Source organism: Pectinophora gossypiella, chromosome 24 (genome assembly GCF_024362695.1).
Source record: "Pectinophora gossypiella chromosome 24, ilPecGoss1.1, whole genome shotgun sequence".
Lineage (NCBI taxonomy): Eukaryota > Metazoa > Arthropoda > Insecta > Lepidoptera > Gelechiidae > Pectinophora > Pectinophora gossypiella.
Genome location: NC_065427.1, coordinates 1968536 through 1993186, shown reverse-complemented (window position 1 = coordinate 1993186; position 24651 = coordinate 1968536). Strand labels below are relative to the sequence as shown.

Genomic DNA, 24651 nt, shown 5'->3' with positions numbered 1-24651 from the left:
AAAGTAAATAAATAAATTTATTTTATTCTTATTCTTATTCTTAAGGACGTAAATGACAACTTAAGGTGACCAGTTTTCGATACAAAAGTTATGCGCTACTACAGGAAAACTGATAGAGGAATATTGTTTTAAAACCGACAAATAGTAATATTTTGGTGTATTATTATCGAGGAGCTCGGTGGCGCAGCGGTTAACGCGCTCGGTCTGCGATTGTTGAAGTAAAGCAACTTTCGAAAAGGCCGGTCATTGGATGGGTGACCACAAAAAAAAAGAAAAGTTTTCATCTCGAGCTCCTCCGTGCTTCGGAAGGCACGTTAAGCCGTTGGTCCCGGCTGCATTAGCAGTTGTTAATAACCATCAATCCGCACTGGGCCCGCGTGATGGTTTAAGGCCCGATCTCCCTACCCATCATCCATAGGGAAGGCCCGTGCCCCAGGAGTGGGGACGTTAATGGGCTGATGATGATGATGATGATTATCGCAAACTAACAAAAATTTAGGGTCCGAATACGAGTAGTACGATATTTCAGACCCTCAATACCAAAATGCTCAGCTGAAACCGAGACTAGTGGAGGAAGAGATGAGTGAACATCTTAATAATATTGGTCTTTAATTCGAAATATCTTTATTCAGTAGGTAACATCACGTTGATATAACAGAAAGCGCGGTGGGGTGTGGGTACTTAGTTTTTGCGATTGATGTACCTCTGACTACCCCTCTTGGGATATAGTCGTGTGCTTATGTTATGTTAGTAGTAGTTACACTTTGAATCGAGGCTGCAAGTTGTGTTTTAAACGTTGTACCGGGTGATAGCCTTCAGCGCTCCCCATTTGTCGGGCCAAGTAGTTAATGCCATCTGCGGCAAATCTACAATCTAATCTAATCTAATCTAGCCTACAAGATCCCACTGCTGGACAAAGGCCTCCCCTTCCTCTTTCCATTTTTCGCGGTCCTGTGCGTACTCCGGCCAGTCCCTCCGGCAAGCGTCCAAGTCGTCACGCCATCTCTTACGAGGTCTGCCACGACGCCTGTACTGTGCGTGACGATCCGTGCCCACCGCTCAGGGTGCATGCGACAAACATGTCCGGCCCAATCCCATTTGAGTTTGGCCGCTTTTCTTCCCACATCAGCGATTCCCGTTTTTGAACGCAGTGTTGTGTTTCGGACTCGTCAAATTCGTTTGACACCTAACACACTACGCTCAATCGCTCTTTGGCAGACCTTGAGCCTGGACTTTGAAATCTACAATAAGTCACAATAAAAAAAAGAGTGCGAGTTGTCTGATTACTTGCGTATCTGCTCAACCCTTTCAGGATTGCAGGCGTAGTTTGTATTGTTCAAACGTAATTCAAAAATAGGTATATTGGCAAGGATTAAACTGTAAGCCACAAGTATGCTAACAGTTAGCAAATAGCTAAGAAAATGGTTTTGGCACTAGATCAGTACATAGTAGTTAAAACGAAACAATTATCGTAGATTTCAGTGCATTTACATTGTATTATTAGTAAAACGCAACACTCAAATATAGAATCCAAAAGGGGGCTCTTCAGGCGACGTGACGTAACGAATACTGAGGGGGATTACTCAGATCATGATTCTGAGTTGATATCAAGTGGGATTTCCTGTCCGGAAAATTCATGAAAATTTTAGTGTTTCTTTTTAATTTTTTCAGTTCCATACTTTTGCCCTCCCCATCGAGAATCGAACCCGGATCTTCAGAACGTGAGCCCTACGAAGACGAATGAAGCTGTTTAATCAATTAAATCCTTAATTAAAACACATAATAACGGGTTCTTACCGCGTTTAAAACAATGTATAATTAAATCCTTCTTTTCATTTTACTGTCATCATCCAAATCAGAAGAAATCCTTCATTTAATTTTACTGGAGACTCCAAATTGGACCTCAGTTTTTCAATGTAGTTTTCTTTAAAACTGCCGCGGGCCCCGACGCCGATGTAAACTAATAGATAATTAGGCCACTATAGTTTCGCAGAAACTATCATTAATTATGTGGACGAACATTTTAGAACGCGCCGCGACTCGCCACAACCCAGTAAAACTCATCCTTGCCCCATTTTGCATGGTAGTTAATCAAGGAGGCAGATAGAAACAAACGAAAATAGATCTAAAATTAATTAGATAAAACATAATATTGCGATGTAAGTACGGTCACGAGCATTAATATGTATACACTTTGGTACCATGTCACATTAACATTTTTGACAAATAGAACTGTAAGTCTCACTAAATTTCAAATATGTTAGTGCGACAAAGTCCTAAAGTGGATACATGGATATTGCTCATGACTGTACTTAGTATCGCTTTGGTGCATGTTTGGTGTATGACGACGGAGAGATTTGGTTCGTTCTTTGTCACATGATAGACAATAGACTATGGACAGAATTCCTGGCACCATACGGTTCATAACAGGTTAGCACGGTATAGACTTGCGATGAGAAGGGATGAAAGGCATATTACGAGGAAAGTGATGAATATGAATGTGGATGGATATAGAGGTAGGGAACGACCCAAGAAAGTGTGGATGGATTGTGTAAAGAAGGATATGTGTGTGAAAGGTGTGAGTACTGAGATGACTGACAGAAAGAATGGAATAGGAATGCTTATATGTTGTGCCGACACCACATAGAGTAGGACAGAGCAGGAGGATGATAATAAATGGTTCACAATACAAAGCATTACGCATGTATCCCTGAAAGGGTAGGTAGAGGTGTATAATATATGCACCCACATCTCGCCAGCAAGCACATATCCTAGAAACCACTTGATATCAATTACCTATGATCCAAACATGAATTCAAACTCATAAAGTCGAATTCAGTAACTAATTGTCTTTGTAAGCAAAAGCACTTTTAAAACACATCGGGATGATCCCGTGATCATGGCACTTGCAACAGTGTCGAAAAACAGGAGTCTCACATCCCTGATTTAAACGCGGTAAGAACCCGTTATTATGTGTTTTAATTATGATAATAACCGCGTAAACTTAAATCAATGTAAACGCACCTTTTACATAACATAGCCCATAATATCACGACTACATTTCCAATTGGGCTATAATCAGCGGTACATCCATCGCAAGATGAACTATGTACCCACACCTCACAGCTTACTGTCAGACCAACGTGATAGGAGAGCCGTATCCCTCTATAATGGTCTAGACAACTGTGAAAAGCACTCATACTTTAAGGTTTTATAGAAGTATTTTCAAAAAGGTTGGTTCAGCGTCTATATGTGCCTTCAAGAGGTCTTCTCATAACATTATACCTAAGCTCTGTCTACTTCATTAGCAACTAAGAGTGTTTTTTATATTTGTAAGAAATTATGGTTCTACTACCGAATATTTAACATAAACAGTTTATATACGTCCTACTTTTAAGCATAAGCCTCCGCTCAGGTGAAAGCTTCTCCAGTGGAGCACGCTACGCTCCACTGCGGATGGGTGGAGCTGTTTTGCAGCTAATATCCTGGAGCAGCGGCTTAAGGGCTTTTTTTTGACGTTACTTATTGTTGATTTACCGCAGATGGCATTAACTACTTGGCCGGACAAATGGGGAGCGCTGAAGGCTCTCACCCGGTACAACGTTTAAGACAAAAGACTGAGGGTGCCCAGTTGGGCGCGAACCTCGGCTCAGGCCAGGGCGACGTCTGAGAGGAAAAATAGTTGAAAGAATTAATCGACCCTAGTGGGTAGATATCGATAAGCGCTGATTGAGGGAAGTCGTCGACCACCAGGCGGGGTCGGTATCGGGGTCCCGTACGTATAGCGAAATTACTCTTTTACTCATTTACCATTATTTCTGAGGCTTCAAAACATTAAATAATCTTACTTTTGGGGATATTGTTGAAATCACTTTATGAGACTGCCTTTGTTTCGTAAGGCTTGAATCACCAGATTATCCGAATATTTAACTGAAAACGTAGATAACAAGTACTGAACGGAGCGGAACGAAACTCATACACATAAACATAACATAAACAGCCTATATAGGTACGATCCACTGCTGGGCACAGACCTCCCCTCAATCAACGGGAGAGGGTATGGAGCATACTCCACCACGCTGCTCGACTGCTGGTTGGTGGAGGTATTTGGGCTAGTAGCCTGCGACTAACGGCTTAGCGTGCATTAAAAATAATCAATCGACATTTCCTTAGCTCTTGCTAGGTGTAACAAAATAATGATTAACCAGTTTTCCTTTCTGAAATATTACTTGCCAGTGCTACGGAATTAAATTATTGCGTGCACATCTCGGAGTGAAATAATTATATCTGACCGGTGTTTCCTACATTCTTGTGTACGGATTTATATTGGCTGTGATAATATCCAACGGCGCGCAGGCAACATACTCGTACATTAATGAAAGTTAATGAAAATATAACAAGCTATTTTAAACTCGTAAAAAATATATGCGATCACAAATTAAAGACGATGACGTACGGATCAGTTTACGCGCTCTATAAAAAGCCACATTAATGTAACAGAATGCAACCTACACAATTATAAAAATCACGATGGTATTTAAAATAACGAAACCCAAAATAGCAGGATTTCGCTAACCGATTACATCACTGTGACATTCTCGATTCTGAGCCTGGCGTTTAATATACACTAGAAACTTGCACGAAATCCAGCATTTCTGCCAAGCCCAATTTAATGTTCTCGGTAATAATTAGCCTCTTCAACACACTCGAACAATTTCGCCAAATCGCTGGAACGCATTACTACGCTGCGGTACATTTGCTTAACAAATTGTTAAATATCACTATTTCACAATACATACACCTAAATTCGAAAGAAAATTCTAAAAAATATTCCAGAAAAACAAAAAACTCCTTACCGTTGCAAATTGAAAAGAAATTCACTCACACAACACTCGCAAATATATTTTAGGAGCACAAAAAATGATTTGTAAAAAACAGATCCTTTGCACTTACTTCCGGAAAACTCGAAAAAACGCCCAATCTCAAGATGGCGGGCGGGGAAAGCGCGCGAAAAGTCAAGTTGGTCGCGAGCGTCAATTGATATTGGCGGTATCACAAGAAGTTTGACTTGTTATATAATTATTGCGGATTTATGCGTCTGGATATTGGCTGGGCGAATTTTTATCACTGTAGCGTCCCCGGCCGGAGAACATGCGTGACTAAGCTTCACGTGGTTTGATATAAAATTTAGTGGCACGGGTGAAAATGGTGTGTGTATTTCTGAGCACGTCATAACTCACTGAGAGAGCTGTAGCGGCGGTCTTGCGGGCTGGCCACTAGCCGGCGGGTAACGAAATACCCTTTGACTGATCGTCATTACCTCACTTGTATTCGGTAATATGACATCAATTTATTATAGCACTTTCCTCGAAGACATCAGCGATATTCAAGAACTAGGATACCTAGATTTCACTTGCTGATGTTTTACTCCAGCAAATAGATTAGGCTAGGTATATAAAAAACTGTGCAAAAGTCATAATTAAAACACATAATACAAGTTCTTACCGCGTTAAAATCAGGGATATGAGACTCCCGATGGTATGTGTTTTAATTATGATAATAACCGCGTAAACTTAAAAAAATGTGCAAAAGTCAGCCTCTTGACCACTCTTTTAGTTTTAGTATTTTATAATAATTGAAGTAGGTACTTACCTAATGCGGTGATTAGGGACTTTGCAGACTACATTCCCCAAAAAATATAGATGGCGGTGTACAGAGTTGCCTTCGTTTCACTTTCTTTCATAGATAACACGCGTTACATCTTTTATCTTTGTTTTTGAGTATAAATGTTGACCCTTGTTATTAAACCCAGGCACAACACATCTTCCACCCATTATTATTCTTATCAAAATAAAGAAGAAGAAGAATAAAGAATAGAATAAATTTATTGCCAGTAACAATTTACATTTGCTATATAAACTAAGTAATTATGAATATTGCGAATACGGGCAAATAAAGAGAAGCAATACAGGTAGCAACATAATTCTATACAATATCTGACTCAAATATCAAACAACAATTATTTTATATATATATATGCCTCTGTCATTACATTGTATTTTTGAATTATAATACACCCGAGCAATGAGAAAATAGACAAATTATCACGTTAAATCTATACAACACCTTCTATATTGTTTTTGGAGAACTTAGCCTGGAAAGTCGTCATTGTAGCATTTAGCTTAACATTGGTGCTAATTCCTGTAAATACCATCTAATTTTATTTTAAGTTATATCTGTCATTTTCTTATCCGCCGAAAAGGAAAGGGACGGGTAATTGACAAGCATAAAATTTATGAAACATACGTCAATTTTAAGCACAAATCTAAACCAACCGTCTAAAAATTTTACATCAGTCAATAACCCGACACATTCATTTACTCATTCTTCCTAAAATTAAGAGCTGTGAATCATCCGTCCCTTTCCTTTTCGACGGGTATGAAAATGACGGATATAACTTAAAATAAAATTAGGCGGTGTTTGCAGGAATCGGGGCCATATACACAGCCTATTACATTTCACGGCCAGGCACAGGCAAAGGGCACAGGCTCCACCGCGCTGCGCCACTGCGGGTTGATGGAGGTATTTGGGATGGTAGCCCGAGATAAAATGCTTAATTTTTTGGCCAATATAAGTTGATTCACCTGCAATATACCTATCAATGAGAATAGTTACCTACGAGGAAATGGAAAGAGACATACGAGAGACTTTTTTAAGATAATAAAACCGTGAAAACTATACTTACGCATGACTTACGCTATCGCACACTACAGAGAAAGAATGTTTTCTTTAACTCCTGAGCCACGCAATAACCATTAAAAATCTAAAAGTAGACTCGGGCGTTGAGATTATATTATTATCTTAAGAGTCGGTTTGATATTTTTTTAGCGATCCCTATCCTTCCCTTTTCATCGAGAAACCGGAAGTGTAACCGGAGAGTATGGGGGTCCTTCGATCAAATTTGGTTATCATAATATAGGTACACAGGGAGCCTAGCGCTTAGAAATAATGTAGCTTTATTTTGGTGTAAAAATTTTCTACTACGTACAAAAAGTTATAAACTTTAAATACCTCTAACAATGTTAAAACATACCAAAACGCACTCATCACTCTTTTGTAGGTATTTATATCCAAGCTTATCCAAAATTGCTATGTTAAGGATACACGCAGTTTTTTATTCATGAATCATTTTCATATCCACTTCGGTAGCAGCCTTCCCATAGTAACCAACTAGTTAATTGGATCTCTGCCAAGCGCCTAATAAAAACATCTGCGCATTTTTTTTTTTCTTGCGAGGTGCCTAATGAATTTGTAGGTGCAAAGTGACGAAGATAATGACGAAAGGTATTTGGCTGATGACACTGCAAAAAAATGATTTTGGAATCTTGTCAAAATTGGTTAGAATCAACAAAGTATCAACGATGAGATACTATAACAAGTATCCGGTACGCATGGCTAATGAAACTACTGAAATTATAAACATCTATCTCTATTAAACAAGTTTTGCTATTAAACGAAAGAGGGCGACAGCAGTAATATTTCTTCTACTCGCCACTAGGTAGCGCTACCCGTTATTTGTTTGTTTCTATAGTAAAAATATAATACTAGGATTAGGGCAAAGTAGGTAATGATTGTATGATTTATTGTTATGTTCAATGTTATGTTATATTAAATATATAACATGTAGAAAATATTTTACGTACAAATTATATATACAAATTTTTAATTCAGAATAATGCGGAACTAATGGTATTTATTAGTAGATTGTTGAATATTAATGTGGTAACACTGACACTAATTTACGCTCAAAAGTTGGCTGTTGGTTGAAGTTTATTTCAAGAATTTTATCATAAAACATACATAATTCTTTCATTAGAGTGTATTTGTGTGATATCATAAATAGAAGATAATCTTTAAAACGTGATTAGTTGCAAAATGTGGTGATAATAACTGGCAGGTGTTGTTAATTTGATTAAAGATGAACGACCTTACATATCTACCTATCTATAAACAAACAGCTGTACCAAACCAAATGCCTACACTTGTTGCACCCACTTTCAAAAACTGAAGAATTTACCTGTTTATGTGAGAAAGTGAACTTGATATCTTATTTACATGTCCTCAAATCGGAACTGAGTTCCTGTTATCAGATTTACCGTTACGATTGACGCTAGAACGTGGGAATTAAGTGTTGTTTTCATTAACGCTAGAGTTCGTTATAAATGCACCTGCAGTGCAGTGATTGCGACGTATGAGTGCATCGTGATTATGAAACAGTTCGTTATGATAAAATCCTGTTATTACGTAGAATTTATCGTCGCAAGCCAGGTAGAAATAACACGACCCAACAAGTTTCGAATGAAGAGTCATCAGACCCCAAAATGAGTCATTCGTGGACAAGCACGTCGATTGTTTTGTTTCTATGGAATGCCACAACGATGAGTAAAGTGCAAAGATAAACTTTCGCATAGAACCTTCATGGTAAAAAAAGGTCATTACACCTATTGTGCCAAGTTGTAAGTGTAGTAGTGCTATTCCATTTCTGAAAGTTTTGAGATTTTTGTTCTGTCGGCGGGAAACTTGTGAAAAACCAGAAAAGTTTTGAGTGAATTATAAATCTTTTTCTGTAAAATGTATATAAAACTGTGTAAATAAGTGTAGCAATGGCCCAAAATTCAATGGATTCAGACAGGCTATCTTCGGCTGGTATATCAACACATAGTTCTGGGACTGCGGGGACTGTGGGTGGGTCTGTGGTTGGTGTGAGAGTGGGTGACCAGGGATTGAAGAGAGATGAAGATGAATACAACCTAGGACCATTGCCTCCAATGTGGGAGAAGGCATTCACCCCCTCTGGGGAAGCTTATTTTATTGAGTAAGTACAATTTAAAATTCTTTATTGCACATAAATAAACATAACAAATAACACTACCATAAAGTACACCCTTATTAACCTTTATTTCCATTACTTTTTGATGTAAGTAGTTGATGATAGGTTAAACGAGTTTTTTTTTAAAGCTTTTATAAGGTCAGGTAGGGGAAGAGGAATGCCGGGGTAAGAGAAACTACCGACCATAACTTGTAATCTGTAGACTTTTATGCTGTGGTTGCTTGATTAAATGCATGGGGGCAGAGGAACGTTTACACTTATTTAAAGTTTCGAGAGATAATTCTGTACTGTGTTCTGTTCTGTATTCTGTGTTTTTGTGTTACTATAGAAACTATTAACTTACATTAAAAGCTTATACAAGGAGGTATGTTATGATATAAATAAAGATATTGTGTGATATAAAATTCACTTTCTAGAGCATCCAAAACAAAAAATTTAATATAGTATGTTTCTCTTCCCCCACCTGACTTTACCCTTAAATGTCCATTTAAAATCTAGATTCATATGTTTGATCACTTGAGTCATACACGAGGAAAATCTGTATAGTTATTAAATTTTCCTTGTTTAGTATTAGTTTGTCTTATCTAGATAGATCTACATCTGGCTATAACACTAAGGTGAACTTTTGCTTGTAAGTTTTTTGTACATAATTCAATATCTTGTTAACATTATCATCATTTATCATACACCTATACAAAGATACATACCTACATATAAAATATGTCACTTAGAATACCTAAATATAAAGGGACCCTTAGAATCGACATCATGATGTCCAAGCCATAACCAGGCACAGCAACATCCATTATGTCAATCCTTTCTTATTGTTGAAGTGGCCCAGATGTGGCTAGAAAAACTGAGCTCCGGCATAAAGATCCGATTACATGGCACACAATAAAGCTAGCCAAGTTAAATGTACAATACCTAGAATGATATCTGAGTGGCATAGAACTTTCTAAGGTTTTTCTTTTATCCAACACAATGCTAAAGAAGTTTATGTGATTTCATCTGAAACCATTCAAGTGATAAAATGAATAGAAAATCACAATGTTTCATAGAGTCATCTATACTCATTCATGCATCCGAGACATCTTAATATGTTTTAATGTTGCCACATTCTTTTAAACTTCAATGATTATTATGTTTTTTTCTTCTAAGCATTCTTTTATTATTCACTTGCCAGTGATTTTATGCAGAATCCTAACATTGTTAATGTTATTGTCTACAACTCTTCACGGTTTAGTATAAATATTATTCTTATTTCTAATTATAGCAACATTGTACATGCTAGTTCAGTTTTCTCCTACTTCTTATTGTGTAAACACTGAGAAATTCTTCTGAGGTGATTTCACAAAGATACTTAGTGTAGAAAATTAATAATTATAGTGAATTTAAAAGTACTAAATGTAAGACTAATTGTGTTTAACTTTAGTTGTGTAGTTAGTAATAATGATCATGCTATCTTGCTTTGATTTGAGATGTAATAACAGGTATGTCATATTGTTGAAAGATTCAGATTAAGAGTTACCGAACTGTTATTGAACTTTATTCATAACATTACAAGATTAAGTATTAACAAAATCATGTAATTTGTTTTCATATCATATACATGACTCATTATATCCATCTTGGAACAATGTCAGGAGTGACTGCGGGTTGCCAATTCATATCAGGTGCTACGAACCAATTTTATATAAAAGATACTATTTTATTTCCTCAATTACACAAAGCAGAGGTAACTTTGTATGTTTGTCCATAATAACAGCAATAACTAGTAGATAGTGTTGTAATTTTTTAACACTAATTGTAATTTGTGTGTGTGTGTGTGTGTGTGTGTGTGTGTGTGTGTGTTGTATAGAAGTACTGTCTTGGGGTGTCATGAATAAAAACGGTCAGATGTCGTACTCACTGTTACTTAATTCATAAATAAAATTCGCAAATAAGTCAAAGAGTAAAATGTGATTGATCTTTGATCATCTTATACTGGCTTGTATTTCTAGATTAGCATTTTATAATTTATCTTTGACCTAGTCAAATACCCTATTTCAGTTGCAACCCAAACACATATCTGTTAAAAGATAATTTTGTGCTTCAGAAGGCTAAGTAAGCCATTTGTCCTACTTACTATTTACTTAGACAGTTCTCACATGAGCCCTGTCAAGGGTCTAAAGGTTCAATGGTAACCCTGACACATGTTGTTTTCATGGATCAAGACATCACAACCCACACCACACTATATAATATTTTCTAATTAATTTAGATTGTTTATACGGCACTCAGATGTGTATAGCACACCCTCTCCTTGCCAGCTATGTTTAAGTCCCGTGAAATAGGGGTAAAGATGTCCTTAGAAAAGATTTAATACGATCTACTCTGAACCGGCGTGCGTGTAAAAAGTGATTGATGAATGTGGAGGAAACAAGAGAAGTGTGTCAGGATCGAAGCAAATGGAATTCTATAGTCTCTGCTTACCCCGGTGGGAAATAGGCGCGAGTTTATATATGTATGTAAATAGGGGTAAACCCATATTTATTTATTTATAACCTTTTATTAGATGTGAAGTCGAATTCATCAAATTGTTAATGTTATTTATAATCTCATAATTATTATTATCTTCCAGCCACAACACTGGGACATCGCACTGGCTGGATCCACGTTTAGCGAGAGTCCGGAAGCACTCCCTCGGTGAATGTGGGGAAGACGAACTGCCCTACGGCTGGGAGCGAGTGACAGATGAACGCTACGGCTCGTACTATGTTGACCATATCAACAGACGGACTCAATATGAAAACCCAGTGTTACAGGCTAGAAGACTGCGAGGTAAGAACATCTTATTGACGACAGCTTGATAGCATTTCCCCCATATGGTTGACTAGTTTACCAGCATACATACACAACAAATTATCACGACAATATCCCAATTCGGGGTAGTCAGAGGTACATCCATCGCAAAATGAACTAAGTACCCACGCTTCACCGAGCTTTCTCCGCGGAGGTCCGTATAGGCGTATAGTCAAATCAGTTACTTTTTATTAAACGTCAAAACACGAAGAAGTAATAAAATGTTGTACTTATTATTACGTTTTTCTTGATTAAAATTCATTAATAAGTTAAATACAAAAAAGAAAATGTTTTTCGTTAGTTTTAGATCTGTTTTTATTTAGTAATCAGAATTTCGTAATTTATCTTCAACCAAGTACACGACCCAATTGCTCTATGTTTTTGTTAGACCAATGTGATAGGTAGTGAGCCATATCGCCGTCTACACTAGTTTAGCGCCCACGTCGTCTTCGTGGACTTCAGTTATCGCGCGCGACACGTTTTTCCATCAGAATCAGAATCATTTATTCAACGTAATTATCATGGATAAACTTGTTGAAGGTCAATGTAACATTTTTGAATTTACGTCATTTCGCAAGGTGTTATGGCTGAGGAGAAGAAATGACAAGAAACTGCAACAGCAACACATCTTTTAAATCAATGCATTACAAGTTATTTAATAACTAGAGGAACACATTCAATACCAGACATTTTTATCATTTAGGTAATCATTAATCTTATAATAGGCTTTTTTACATAAAGTAAGCTTCACGTGAGCTTCTCCGCCATCTCCGTTTCATTCTCTTATTGGGTGATTTTCGTGATAAAAACTACACCGCCTCCGTGTTTTTGATAGCGCAAACTTTTTACTCTCTGTATCGAATATGTCATTAATTTACAGGTTGTGAGAAGCTGCAGTAGTTTTAGGTGGATGAGACGTTCGTTATGTAAAAATTGACGATTCAAAGTGTAACTATGTTACCTACTGAATAAAGATATTTTTGAATTTTGAATTTCAATTTAGAAAAATAAAAATTCTTGGAGTTCTGTCAGTTTGTTTCTTTGGAAAAAAACGTATTTTTATTTAGATGACTATTATCCCATACCACATTCGTGTGTCTATTTTTTGTTAGATTAATTAACTAATAAGGCGAACATTGATTATCGAAGTCAATAGACCATACTAGCAGCCAGTAATACATTATTTACGCCTTGTCGACTATAGACGCATAAGCAACTTCTCTATGCTTTCACTCTGCCGGTTATTACTTCCACTTATCTGTTACATGGATACTGTTATCTAAGTAAGAAATGATCATAAATGATGATAGATAGACAGATGTACGCCTTTATTATGAACTTATTCTAACTATAAACAATGTATATGTCGAGGCCAGATCTTAGAATTGATTATTTCATGAAGTGCTCGAACATTTCATGAAATAGAATATCACACGTTGGCCACATCATGATGTAGTTTGGCCAAATCAATGAACACAAAACGTTTAACGATATGAGCAACTAAATGCATGATTATTTCATGATAGATAGATAGAATAAATAAATAAATAGCCAAAATAATAGCCAAGAAAATCATATCGTAAAATTAGTAACATTATCCACCGGTAGTGGCGCTGTTGTCGATTATATTTAAAACTTCGAGGAATAAATTCCATAGTAATTTCGTGTTTTGACGATTAGAAAAAGTAACTGATTTGACTAGTTTGATCTAGCCTATTTTTGATCATCTTAGACTGGCTGTTATTTCTAGATTAACAATCCATAATTTATCTTTGACATTATTGAACTGTTTGCAACTTTGCTAAATGTCAAGACTAGGGAGTCTTCCTAATTATTAATACCTGTCATATACTCGTTAGATAAGCAATAAGTTTTGTTGCAATAAAGTAATTTGTATTGTATTGTTGTAGCGGAGAAGATGGCGGCAGAGAACGGAGGAAACAGCCAGCCTAATGGTGCAACGCCGACGGGGGAATTAAGAGGGGAAAGGTTCACCCTCACACTCACTAAAGGGACTCAGGTAAGCATTGGGGACATAATCACCCCGGACACTTCATACAAACAACCTCGTTTAACACAGACATTACACATTGACATTATCATACTCGCGCATCTGTGTGTGTGACTTCTGACACCATACGATTCAAGTCTAAACTATGTTCGAGGGGGGATGAGGTAAACCTAGATCAGAAGCTGGTGGGGAGCGGAGAGTTGCCGTTCTATACGTAGTATCATAAACTGCCTATATACGTCCCACTGCTGGGCACAGGCCTCCCCTCAATCAACCGGAGGGGGTATGGAGCATACTCCACCACGCTGCTCCACTGCGGGTTGGTGGAGGTGTTTTTTACGACTAATAGCCGGGACCAACGGCTTAACGTGCCCTCCGAAGCACGGAATCATCTTACTTTTTCGGACAATCAGGTGATTCAAGCCTGAAAAGTCCTTATTAAACAAAGGACAGTCTCACAAAGTGATTTCGACAATGTCCCCATCGGAAATCGAACCCGGACCTCCAGATCGTGAGCCTAACGCTCTAACCACTAGACCACGGAGGCTGCTATACGTAGTATTATTCCTTATTCTATGACATAATCACATAAATCACTTTGGGATCTCGAACATTGCAGGCTGATCACCCGATTGTCCGGAAGTAAGATGATCCGTGTTTTGAATTACTAATTGCCTAACTATGTAGTCGTTACATGACCTATGTCAGGGGCCTTTGGCGGCTCAATAGTAACCCTGACCAGGGTTGATAAGGTCGGTCATTGACCTTACAACTCACATAAGAGAAGAAGTAATATATTTAACACAAATGTCCCCGATGTGTTGGCCCCGATCCCTGCAGACACCTAATCTTACTTTAAGTTATACCTGTCATTTTCTTATCCGCCGAAAAGGAATGTGACGGATGATTGACAGCTCTTAATTTTAGGAAGAATGAGTAAATGAATGAATAACCTGGCGAATGTAAAAGGTACCTCGCTGGTATGCACACCGTTTGACGTGTGCTGTGAACTTCATTCTGTCAGGTTATTTGCCAATGTAATTTTTTTATAGGGTTGTTTTAGATTTGTGCTTAAAATTGACGTGTGTTCCATAAATTCTATGCTTGTCGATTACCCGTCCCTTTCCTTTTCGGCGGATAAGAAAATGACAGATATAACTTAAAATAAAATTAGATGGTGTCTACAGGAGTTAGCACCAGTATTTTACGATTATTTCAGGGTTTAGGATTCACGCTAATCGGTGCAGAAGGCATCCCCGAGACTGAAGGGTACCTACAAATCCGCAGCATTGTACCACATAGCCCTGCCTGGGTAGACGGTGAGCCTTTTTATAATTTATACATTAAACGAAATCGTCCGCCGGGCCCTGGTCTCGGAACCTCCGGGTCTTAGCCGTTGAGACGTTCACGACGGTATGACCCTGGTGCCGTAGGAGAAGGGCAGATGTCTCCTGTGGGATGCGACGTGTGTTAACACTTTTGCAGCGTCGCATCTTCGTCGCACGGTCGCTTCGGCTGGCGCCGCGGCTGAGTTCGCTGCTCATAGGAAGCGGGAGAAATATAGGGATTAAGAAGGTCGCTACATTTTGCTGTTGAGACGACGGGTTGTTGGGGTAGCGATACTAAAAAAAATATAGCGGAAATCGGGCGTCGTGAGAGAGTGGAGATGACCCCCGTGCCGGATTGTTCTTGGCGCAAAGGTTGTCCATTGCTGTACAGCGAGAAAATGCGGCTAGTGTAATAGGCACCTTCGCCCGGATTAGTCAGGGACGGGTTTTTTGACGAGTGCAGTAAATAGCATCATCATCACCAGCCCATTATCGTCCCCACTGCTGGGGCACGGGCCTTCCCTATGGATGGATAGGGAGATCGGGCCTTAAACAACCACGCGGGCCCAGTGCGGATTGGTGCTGATGGGGTTGGTAAATAGCATAATTTTTGTTAATTATTCATAAGTCATTTCGTGTTTAGAAGTGTTTAAGTGTCTTAAAAAATGAAGATTCATTTATTTATACATACATACATAAATTCACGCCCGTAATCTTTAATACGTTGAGCAGAGCCGCAAGTAATCAGAAGACAACTTGTAGACACTTTTCATACATAAGTCTTAAGATGTGTTGATTACCATACATATCCCACTGCTGGGCACAGCCCTTCCTTCAATCAATGTAGGGTATGGAGCATTCTTCACGACGGTGTTCCGGTGCGGGTTGGTGGGGGTTTTGAGCTAGCAGCCCGGGAACACCGGCTTAACGTGCCTTCCGAACGAGCGTTGGTTCACGATCTGGAGGTCCGTGTTCGATTACAAATACAAATATACAAAATAAAAAGAAATAATTACAAAAGACACTTAACTAGGTACATGGTAAATAGCTGCCTTAACGCTTATAAGGCGAGGAAAAATATAAAGATTGAAATTGAAAGATTGCGGGTACAAACTTACTACTTACTGATTACTTGTGACACTGACTCTTGTTTTTCTAATTATACAGTTAATATCAAGTGGAATTTTCCGTCGCAAAATTCATATATTTTTTTACTTTTGCGACGGAAAATTTCACTTGATATCAATCCTTCAAGTTTTCGTTACGATGTCACTAACACCCTACATAAATTGTAAATGTTTATACAGGGTGTAAGTGACATAGTAACGAAAACTTTGAGGGATGATTCTGAGTTGAAATCAAGTGAAATTTTCCGTCGCAAAAGTAAACTGGTCATGGTCTGAATCATCCCCCTCAGTATTGGTTACGATGTCACTAACACCCTGTATAAATTGTAATTGTTTGTCATGTCCCAGGTGCCCTCCGCCCGGGCGACGTGCTAGTGGGCGTGGGGCCGCGCGGCGTGCGCGGCCTGTCGCACGCGCAGGTGGCGCAGATATTCCAGTCCATCACGCCGGGGACTGAGGTCGTGCTGCATCTTGTACGGGGTCAGTAATAATAATAAGCGTGGGCTAGATCCAGTGAGTGGCGAGTCACCGCCTGTTCATTGTATATATTTATTGCGATCTTGTACAATACAGATCTTAAATACTATGTTTTACATAGGTAGAACAGTACATGAACCCTGTTACGAGGGGAATGCAGTGTGTCATAAAAGTGAGTTGGACTCGGTCATGCATTAAAATAAAAATAACAAGTTTACAATCATAATTTGGTTTTTACAGTAAAAATAACTAGCTAGATTGGATTGCAGAATTCCCGTTCTTCAAATAACTAAAAAGTCATTCATAATTTAATTTATTACTAAGTATTTTATTTTTGTCAATTTATCTATTATTATTATTCAGAAGTATTTTTAATTTGTTTAACATTTAATAAAATCACATATCTATTCCCTTTCCCTTTGTTACAATCTGCAATAGTCTCAAAGAGGTCTATGATCAATTTTGTTTTGTCTATGGCAGTCATAGATTTACTACTACCGTAGATTGAACATCAGCGCTCAAAAAATGGGACGCAAAGTTACTGTTAATATAGCGACGCTGACAGTATTTTACCTCAGTGCGCGACTAGGCGCCGAACTGGCAACACGGGGAAGTTTGTGGTAAAAACTTGCAAAAATAGAAGCTTCAAGCGAAAAAACAAGGATGGAACATCATATTTCTAATAAGTAATGTTAATTGTGCATGTTATCATAGTATAAACAATTTAATTTTCGCAGTAAAACCCACCAAAATTATTATTTCCGTTTAAAATACTCTAAAACAAGTGCTATCTTATTTTCATCCCACATATTATATTGCGCACGCACCCACACACACACACACACACACACACACACACACACACACACACGTGTAGTTGTTAGTGGAAGGTGCTGTCATGGCAGCACCCGATCTCAAGACACTTCGCGTCGTAGGACTAAAACACACACACACACACACACACCTATAGGTGTAATTTTAAAGAGTCTATTTCTATAACATTGCCTTGCCATGTACTATGAAAATAGGGAGGAAGAGAGCCTGGTGATCCGTAACACAGGCATTCCGTCTAATATGGACACCAGTCTCTCACAATAGAAACATGTCCACTGTGAGTAGTACTATGTTAAGTTTTACTGTAATTGTAAGTGAGAAATAAACTTATTTTTATTTATTTATTATTTATTTATATTGTTTACAGGGTACCCGCTAACATTCGATTCGGAAGACCCAAACACGCGCGTTCTAAGCACACTGGCGGTGGACGCGGCGCCACCAGCAGTTCCTGACAATGCCGCTATGCAGCAGCTCACTAGAGCTTTGAGGACTAGGTAAGCATTTATTTTTATTAGAGAAGCTCCCCAGGTTGATTGAGGGGAGGCCTGTACCAGGCAGTGGGACTTATATAGGGTGTTAGTGACATCGTAACAAAAAAATTGTGGGATGATTCTGACAATGATTCTGAGTTGATATCAAGTGGAATTTTACGTTTCCGTTCAAACAAAACTGCATTTTTCCAACTGACGACTTTTCCTTTCCGTAACTTAGCTCATCTGGCGATGGATGTACCTCTGACTACCCCAATTGGGATATAGTCGTGAGCTTATGCTGTTGTCATGTATTGAGATTAAGCGACCCTTTGCCATAACCTAAAAATAAGTTGTAAAACCGATTTGAAATCGTTTGTTGTTTCTGAACCTTTTTATAACCTTCTTTTAAGTCGGTTCAACGCCGCAACTTACCCCGACAGATTCAACCTCGACTCGCCCAGCCACGTGGACACCCAAAGCCGCGACGAGCCAGATACGTCACCTGTGACGCCACACAGTCCGACACAACGCAGGCTGCTGTCTCGCTCGTTTGACCTGGACGAGATAGTGCCCAGCGCACACAACCCCGCTCCTCGGTGCTCCTCCGCGGACCACCTGCTTTCACTGCACACCGGTATGGTTTTTTTTTTTTTTGACTACGTAAGCCAACCTATCTCCTTCCAGAAGCTCAGAAGCCTCATGGGGTTTTCACAGGCTTCGCGGAGCGACCCCATTCCTTTGATAATTTTTACCCGTTGTGCTGACACTCCCATGCATTCCAGGATTACATGGGGGGCAGTTTCTTCTGCGTCCAGACAGCCTCTGCAAAGTGGGCTGTCCGTTATCCCTAAGTTAAATAGGTGCTTGTTGAGTGGGCAGTGACCCGTTATACTGCCCACTACTAGACTAGTGTCATGTTGGAAGTTGTATATACATACGTGTCACGCTGTGTAAACTTCGATAGCGCGTTTCAGCACTGCATTATTGAATGGTGGCGCCATCTGTTGCATGTGGGCGGAGCTAGCTCGTCAACTAGTTGGGTCCGCCACATTGGTATTAAAAAGTTGCCTAAATAACCTCGGCAGGTGGTAGTAGTAAAATTTCTACTCGCACGCCAGTATCATGAAGCATAATAATTAAATAACACGTTTGTTTCCAGATCATCCGCATAGGAACAACAATGGCGCTACGAGTGAACCGGGGCGCGAGTTAGTGCTCACTTTAAGACGAGGCGCCGCCGGGTTCGGGTTCACCATCGCTGACAGTGTCCACGGGCAGAAAGTTAAAAAGGTAGGATTTCAATGCGCAACAAAATGTTACAGTGTGTTGTCGATTTCGGCTACGGCGACTGCTTCAACTCCGACGTTCATATGCTCGCATGTCTTATATAGCCAACCTTATTTGAAAAGATCTTCACACATAGAGGGCATGTGAGCATACTATTTATATATGTCTAATTGATCGCCGGAGGTTGTCGGGCTTTCAATTCATCGCGCTTGGCATCAAGCTCTACGCGCCGTTGATGTTCAAAGTCATGAACTGTGGTCTCTTCTTCTTATCGAGTGGGTTGTGAGGTTTCCACCTCCTCGGCTGGTATTCCTACCAGCCGAGCCGAGTTGGTTCATTTTGCGGTGGATGTAACTCTGTCTACGCCCATTGGGACAGAGTCGTGAGCTTATGTATGTTATATTACCTTTTTACCCGACTACGGCAAAACAAAAAGGAGGGTTTTGTTTTTGACAGCTATGTACGTCTGTTCTCGCATAACTTCTAAACTACTTATTAGAATTTAACATATGGGGTATCACTAGAAGTGTCTTTATTGTCCGCTGGTTATAGGCTATGTGACGTCACACTAAATTCAATGTGGCGCCCTCTAGAGGACATAAACTGATTAAGTAAATAAATATCTTTTATAACTTCTAAACTACTTATCAGAATTAACAAATGGTCACTAGAAGTGTCTTAAGTGCCCGCTGGTTATAGGCTATATGACGTCACACTAAATTCAATGTGGCGCCCTCTAGAGAACATAAACTGGTGAAGTAAAAAATGATCTTTTATAACTTCTAAATTACTTATCAGAATTAAGAAATGAGGTGTTACTAGAAGTGTCTTGATCGTTTGCTGGTTTAAGGGTATGTGACGTCAGATTCAATTCAATGTGGCGCCCTCTGGATGACATAAACTGATGAAATAAAAAATGATCTTTTATAACTTGTAAATTACTTATCAGAATTAACAAATGGTCACTAGAAGTGTCTTAAGTGCCCGCTGGTTATAGGCTATGTGACGTCACACTAAATTCAGTGTAGCGCCCTCTAGAGGACATAAACTGATTAAGGAAAAAAAAATCTTTTATAACTCCTAAACTACTTATCAGAATTAAGAAATGAGGTGTCACTAGAAGTGTCTTGATTGTTTGCTGGTTAAGGGTATGTGACGTCAGAATCAATTCAATGTGGCGCCCTCTAGAGGACATAAACTGGTAAAGTAAAAAATGATCATAATTAAAGCACATAATAACGGGTTCTTACCGCGTTTAAATGGGGATATGAGACTCCCGATATTTCAACACTGTTGCAAGTGCCATGATCACGGGATGACTGATGAGATTGGAGTGGAGTACGTAGATCCATATTTTTTTTTCTTTTTTCCTACGGGCAGACTTCTAAACTACTTATCAGAATTAAGAAATGAGGTGTCACTGGAAGTGTCTTGATTGTCCGCTGATTTAAGGGTATGTGACGTCACACTATATTCAATGTGGCGCCCTCTAGAGGACATAAACTGATTAAGTAAATAAATATCTTTTATAACTTCTAAACTACTTATCAGAATTAACAAATGGTCACTAGAAGTGTCTTAAGTGCCCGCTGGTTATATATAGGCTATGTGACGTCACACTAAATTCAATGTGGCGCCCTCTGGCGTGGAGTGGGTTTATATACTATACATCTATGCCGTCTGCCCCCCTTTGGTGCTATATAATGTTGTATTATCACAGGTACTGGATCGCAGCCGCTGCGCTGGTTTACGTGAAGGGGATCTACTGCTACAAATAGGAGAGACTGACGTACGACACGCCCCACATCAACATGTCGTGCAGGTAAGAAGAAAACTTATACATATAACCATAATGATCAAACTAGGTTTTCATAATATATATTTTTTTAATACACGCACGCGAGTTCGGTGTAGATCGTACTAAACCTTTTCTAAGGACATCTCCAATTTGGTCAATGTACGATAAGCTGCGAAAGTCCAATCAGTTTCTTGCCTAGTTGCCAATGAAAAAATGAAAAATAATTAACACATAGCGGTTGAAGTTTCTTTTAAGTTGTTAAAATACTTGTGATAGAAACTTCGCCCCTCCACTGTGTGTGTGCGTGTGCGCGTGCGCGAGTGCGTGCGTGCGTGCGTGTGTGTGTGTGTGTGTGTGTAATTCGCTGGGCTCAGTGACTGAACTTTTGCTCTTTGATTGTACGTTCTTTTAGGTCTTCCTCTGCCAGCCTTCATCAACCTTCTCTTTATATAACGCTTTCCCTAAGTATATATGAAATACAAAGTTAGTGATGCTAATTCCTGCAGACGCCATCTAATTTTATTTTAAGTTATATCTGTCATTTTCTTATCTGCTGAAAAAGAAAGGGACAAGTAATCGACAGGCATAAAATTTATGGAACACACGTCAATTTTAAACACAAATCTAAAACAGCCGTATAAAAATTTTACATTGGCTAAAAACCCGACAGCACACGTCAAACGATTTGCATACCAGCGAGATACCTTTTTTATTCGTCCAGGTTACTCATTCATTTACTCATTCTTCCTAAAATTAAGAGCTGTCAATCATCCGTCCCTTTCCTTTTGGGCGGATAAGAAAATGACAGGTATAACTTAAAGTAAAATTCGGGGCCATTGTATAAGTATATTATCCTTAAGTTTCTTTTTTATTGTTACAGGCGTTAAAGGACTGTCCAGCGATGCATGAGACGACGTTACGTGTGTGGCGGAGGAACAATACCGTCACGAGAGCCCCGCGGAGTAGATCTGCTACTCGAGTACAACCCACCAGTCAGTACTATTTACATAAACTGCCTATATACGTCCCATTGCTGGGCACAGGCCTCCCCTCAATCAACCGGAGGGGGTATGGAGCATACTCCACCACGCTGCTCCACTGCGGGTTGGTGGAGGTGTTTTTACGGCTAATAGCCGGGACCAACGGCTTAACGTGCCCTCCGAAGCACGGAATCATCTTACTTTTTCGGACAATCAGGTGATTCAAGCCTGAAAATCCTTACCAAACAATGGACAGTCTCACAAAGTGATTTCGACAATGTCCCCATCGGGAATCGAACCCGGACCTCCAGATCGTGAGCCTAACGGTCTAACCACTAGACTACGGAGGCTGTTAAGTACTATTTATTATTTATTTATTTTAAACGTTTTATAATTTTGTACGTTTCTATTCAAACAACCGTCAGCCATTTTCCTGTCATTCCGCAATTCTTTTCTTTCTCGCTCACTCCTGGCTCTCTCTTTCACACACGTTTCATTCAGCCTACCATTCCTACACTCTGCCATCCTGCTCTCAGTCTGTTCTCAGACTGACTCATTCTGATATTACATTTATTTACACTAAAAGGAACTATTATTATACTTTTATACACAAATGCCTACTACTTGACAAACATCTCTGTTGTAAATATTAACTCAGAATAATAAACTGAATCATTCGTTCCTCTAAGTATTTGTTACGATGTCACTTACACCCCGTACAAGTACATACAGGTAGCCGTACAAGTAGGTATGATTGTTAGATGAGGGGGATGATCATGACTCTGATTTGATACCAAATGGAATTCCCTGTCCGAAAATTCATGAAAATGTTTGTGTTTTTTTAATTGTTTTCAATTCTATACTTTGGCGACGGAAAATTCCACTTGATATCAACTCAGAATCATAGTCCGAGTCATCCCTCAAAGTTTTCGTTACGATTTCACTAACACCCTGTATACACACCCAGTCCTCGCCAGCTGTGTTTCAGTCCCATGCAGTACGAGGCGAGCCTATCGCCATCAACCAGGCAGAAATCCTGGAAACCACGTGATATAAACTATCTATCAAAACATGAATTCAAACCCATAAAGTCGAACTCGGTGATTTTTTTTTTTTATTTATTTGATAAACTTTGAGTAGGTATACAGTTTTGATGCATAGCATCGCTAAACCAGGAATGGTTTGTCTCGATGCTAGGTTTCCTGTCATCAATCAATTTATACAACGTTCAAAAACATTATATACATCAAGAACAATTAAAGTACAGAACATAATAAAATAAAAATAATGTTGTGGGTAGTAGGATTAAAAGCCCGAAACGGAATTCGAGCCTATGAAACCACAATGTAAGTCACGCGTTCTTCGAACTGAGCTATCACGGACTTTAACTTGTTCCCTAGGTCTCAAACTATCTCTTTACCAAATAACCGTGAAAAGGTAAGAAGGCAGAGTTACTTTCGCATTTGTAATATTAGTGTAGATAACTGTAATTTGTTTTCAGCATCGAACAACGCTCAACTAGGTAATAGAAGCAAGACACCTACGGCCGAGCAGCTGCGATCCCCTGCTCTACACACGCAAGACTCTTTGAGGGACAGACTCAATGGGATGAATTCCGGTAATTATATCCTGAAATGTAGTCATTTAGTTGTGTATGATTTGTGGAATTAACTGATCTTTATCAGAAAAATAACATACCAAAGCTTACTGCCAAATATAATCAGTCCACCTCTGTCGTACGTCTTTTCACCTAATTTAATCCCTAGTATATTGACAAGCGGATCTACACGAAAAATAATGTATCATTTAGACAGACAAACTGATGAGAAAAGTCCATATTTTTGTTAGCCTATACCAGACTTATTTTTTACATACCTAGTTATCTAAAAAAACCTCGCTAGATACTAACAAATTCGTCTTCCCTCAGTAGAAGCAACATACGCGGTCCCAGAGCATAAGTCTCGTGAACGCGAGAGTCTGATAGACCGCCGCCGACGAAGCAGCACGCCCGGCGGACGACTAACACTACCAGTAGTCACCCCCTGGGCGGAACCACAGAACGAAAACCAATGGCAAGAACGAGAAACGTGGATCGACAACTCAAACAATGTACGCAACTGGGCCGAGACGCAGAAATGGGACGATAACACCCAGAAATGGGATAATAATAATCAAAAATGGGATAATAATAGCCAAAAATGGGAGCAGAATGGGCAGAAATGGGATCAGAATGGGCAGAAATGGGATCAGAACGGCCAGAAATGGGATCAGAATGGGCAGAAGTGGGATCAGAATGGGCAGAAGTGGGATCAGAATGGGCAAAAATGGGATCAGAATGGGCAGAAGTGGGATGAGAGTGTGAACAATGGTAACGGGTGGGATGGCCGCAGTGGACGGTGGGACAGTGAGAATTGGGGGGAGGTGCCCACGCCCACGGTGCATGTGGATATGGGCGCCGCTTACTGGAGGGGCAACGCTAGTGTTGCCGATAGCAGCGATAATGGAGGTGAGTTTATTTTCTATTCATTTTAATATCGAGGTAAAATCTCATTAGTCAGAATCTGTCGAGTTATTGTACAGCGTATTTGTTTTTAAATATATA

At 39.3% G+C, this 24651-nt stretch overlaps 2 protein-coding genes across 10 annotated transcripts in view; one reads left to right on the top strand and one right to left on the bottom strand.

Annotated features, from left to right (window-relative positions):
* Window positions 1–5251, bottom strand: part of LOC126377833 (filamin-A) — a 96472-nt gene extending 91221 nt beyond the window's left edge. For 2 of the 5 annotated variants that reach the window (XM_050025780.1, XM_050025781.1), the window contains exon 1: window positions 4954–5251. The gene's annotated coding sequence lies outside the window, so the exon portion shown is untranslated. Of the gene's footprint in view, window positions 1–4856 lie in introns of all 5 variants that reach the window. The other 3 variants (XM_050025782.1, XM_050025783.1, XM_050025784.1) reach the window with 2 other exon arrangements.
* Window positions 5252–7798: 2547 nt separating this feature from the next.
* The window catches only part of LOC126377826 (membrane-associated guanylate kinase, WW and PDZ domain-containing protein 1), a 33040-nt gene continuing 16187 nt past the window's right edge, over window positions 7799–24651 (top strand). For 2 of the 5 annotated variants that reach the window (XM_050025752.1, XM_050025748.1), the window contains exons 1-12: window positions 7799–8875; window positions 11511–11710; window positions 13642–13751; window positions 14962–15061; window positions 16546–16677; window positions 17876–18005; window positions 18425–18618; window positions 19144–19274; window positions 20992–21093; window positions 21950–22061; window positions 23551–23667; window positions 23977–24556. In XM_050025752.1, the coding sequence (XP_049881709.1) occupies window positions 8664–8875; window positions 11511–11710; window positions 13642–13751; window positions 14962–15061; window positions 16546–16677; window positions 17876–18005; window positions 18425–18618; window positions 19144–19274; window positions 20992–21093; window positions 21950–22061; window positions 23551–23667; window positions 23977–24556 (2120 nt within the window). In that variant the 5' untranslated portion in view covers window positions 7799–8663. Of the gene's footprint in view, window positions 8876–10283; window positions 10381–11510; window positions 11711–13641; window positions 13752–14961; window positions 15062–16545; window positions 16678–17875; window positions 18006–18424; window positions 18619–19143; window positions 19275–20991; window positions 21094–21949; window positions 22062–23550; window positions 23668–23976; window positions 24557–24651 lie in introns of those variants that run through there. The other 3 variants (XM_050025750.1, XM_050025751.1, XM_050025753.1) reach the window with 3 other exon arrangements.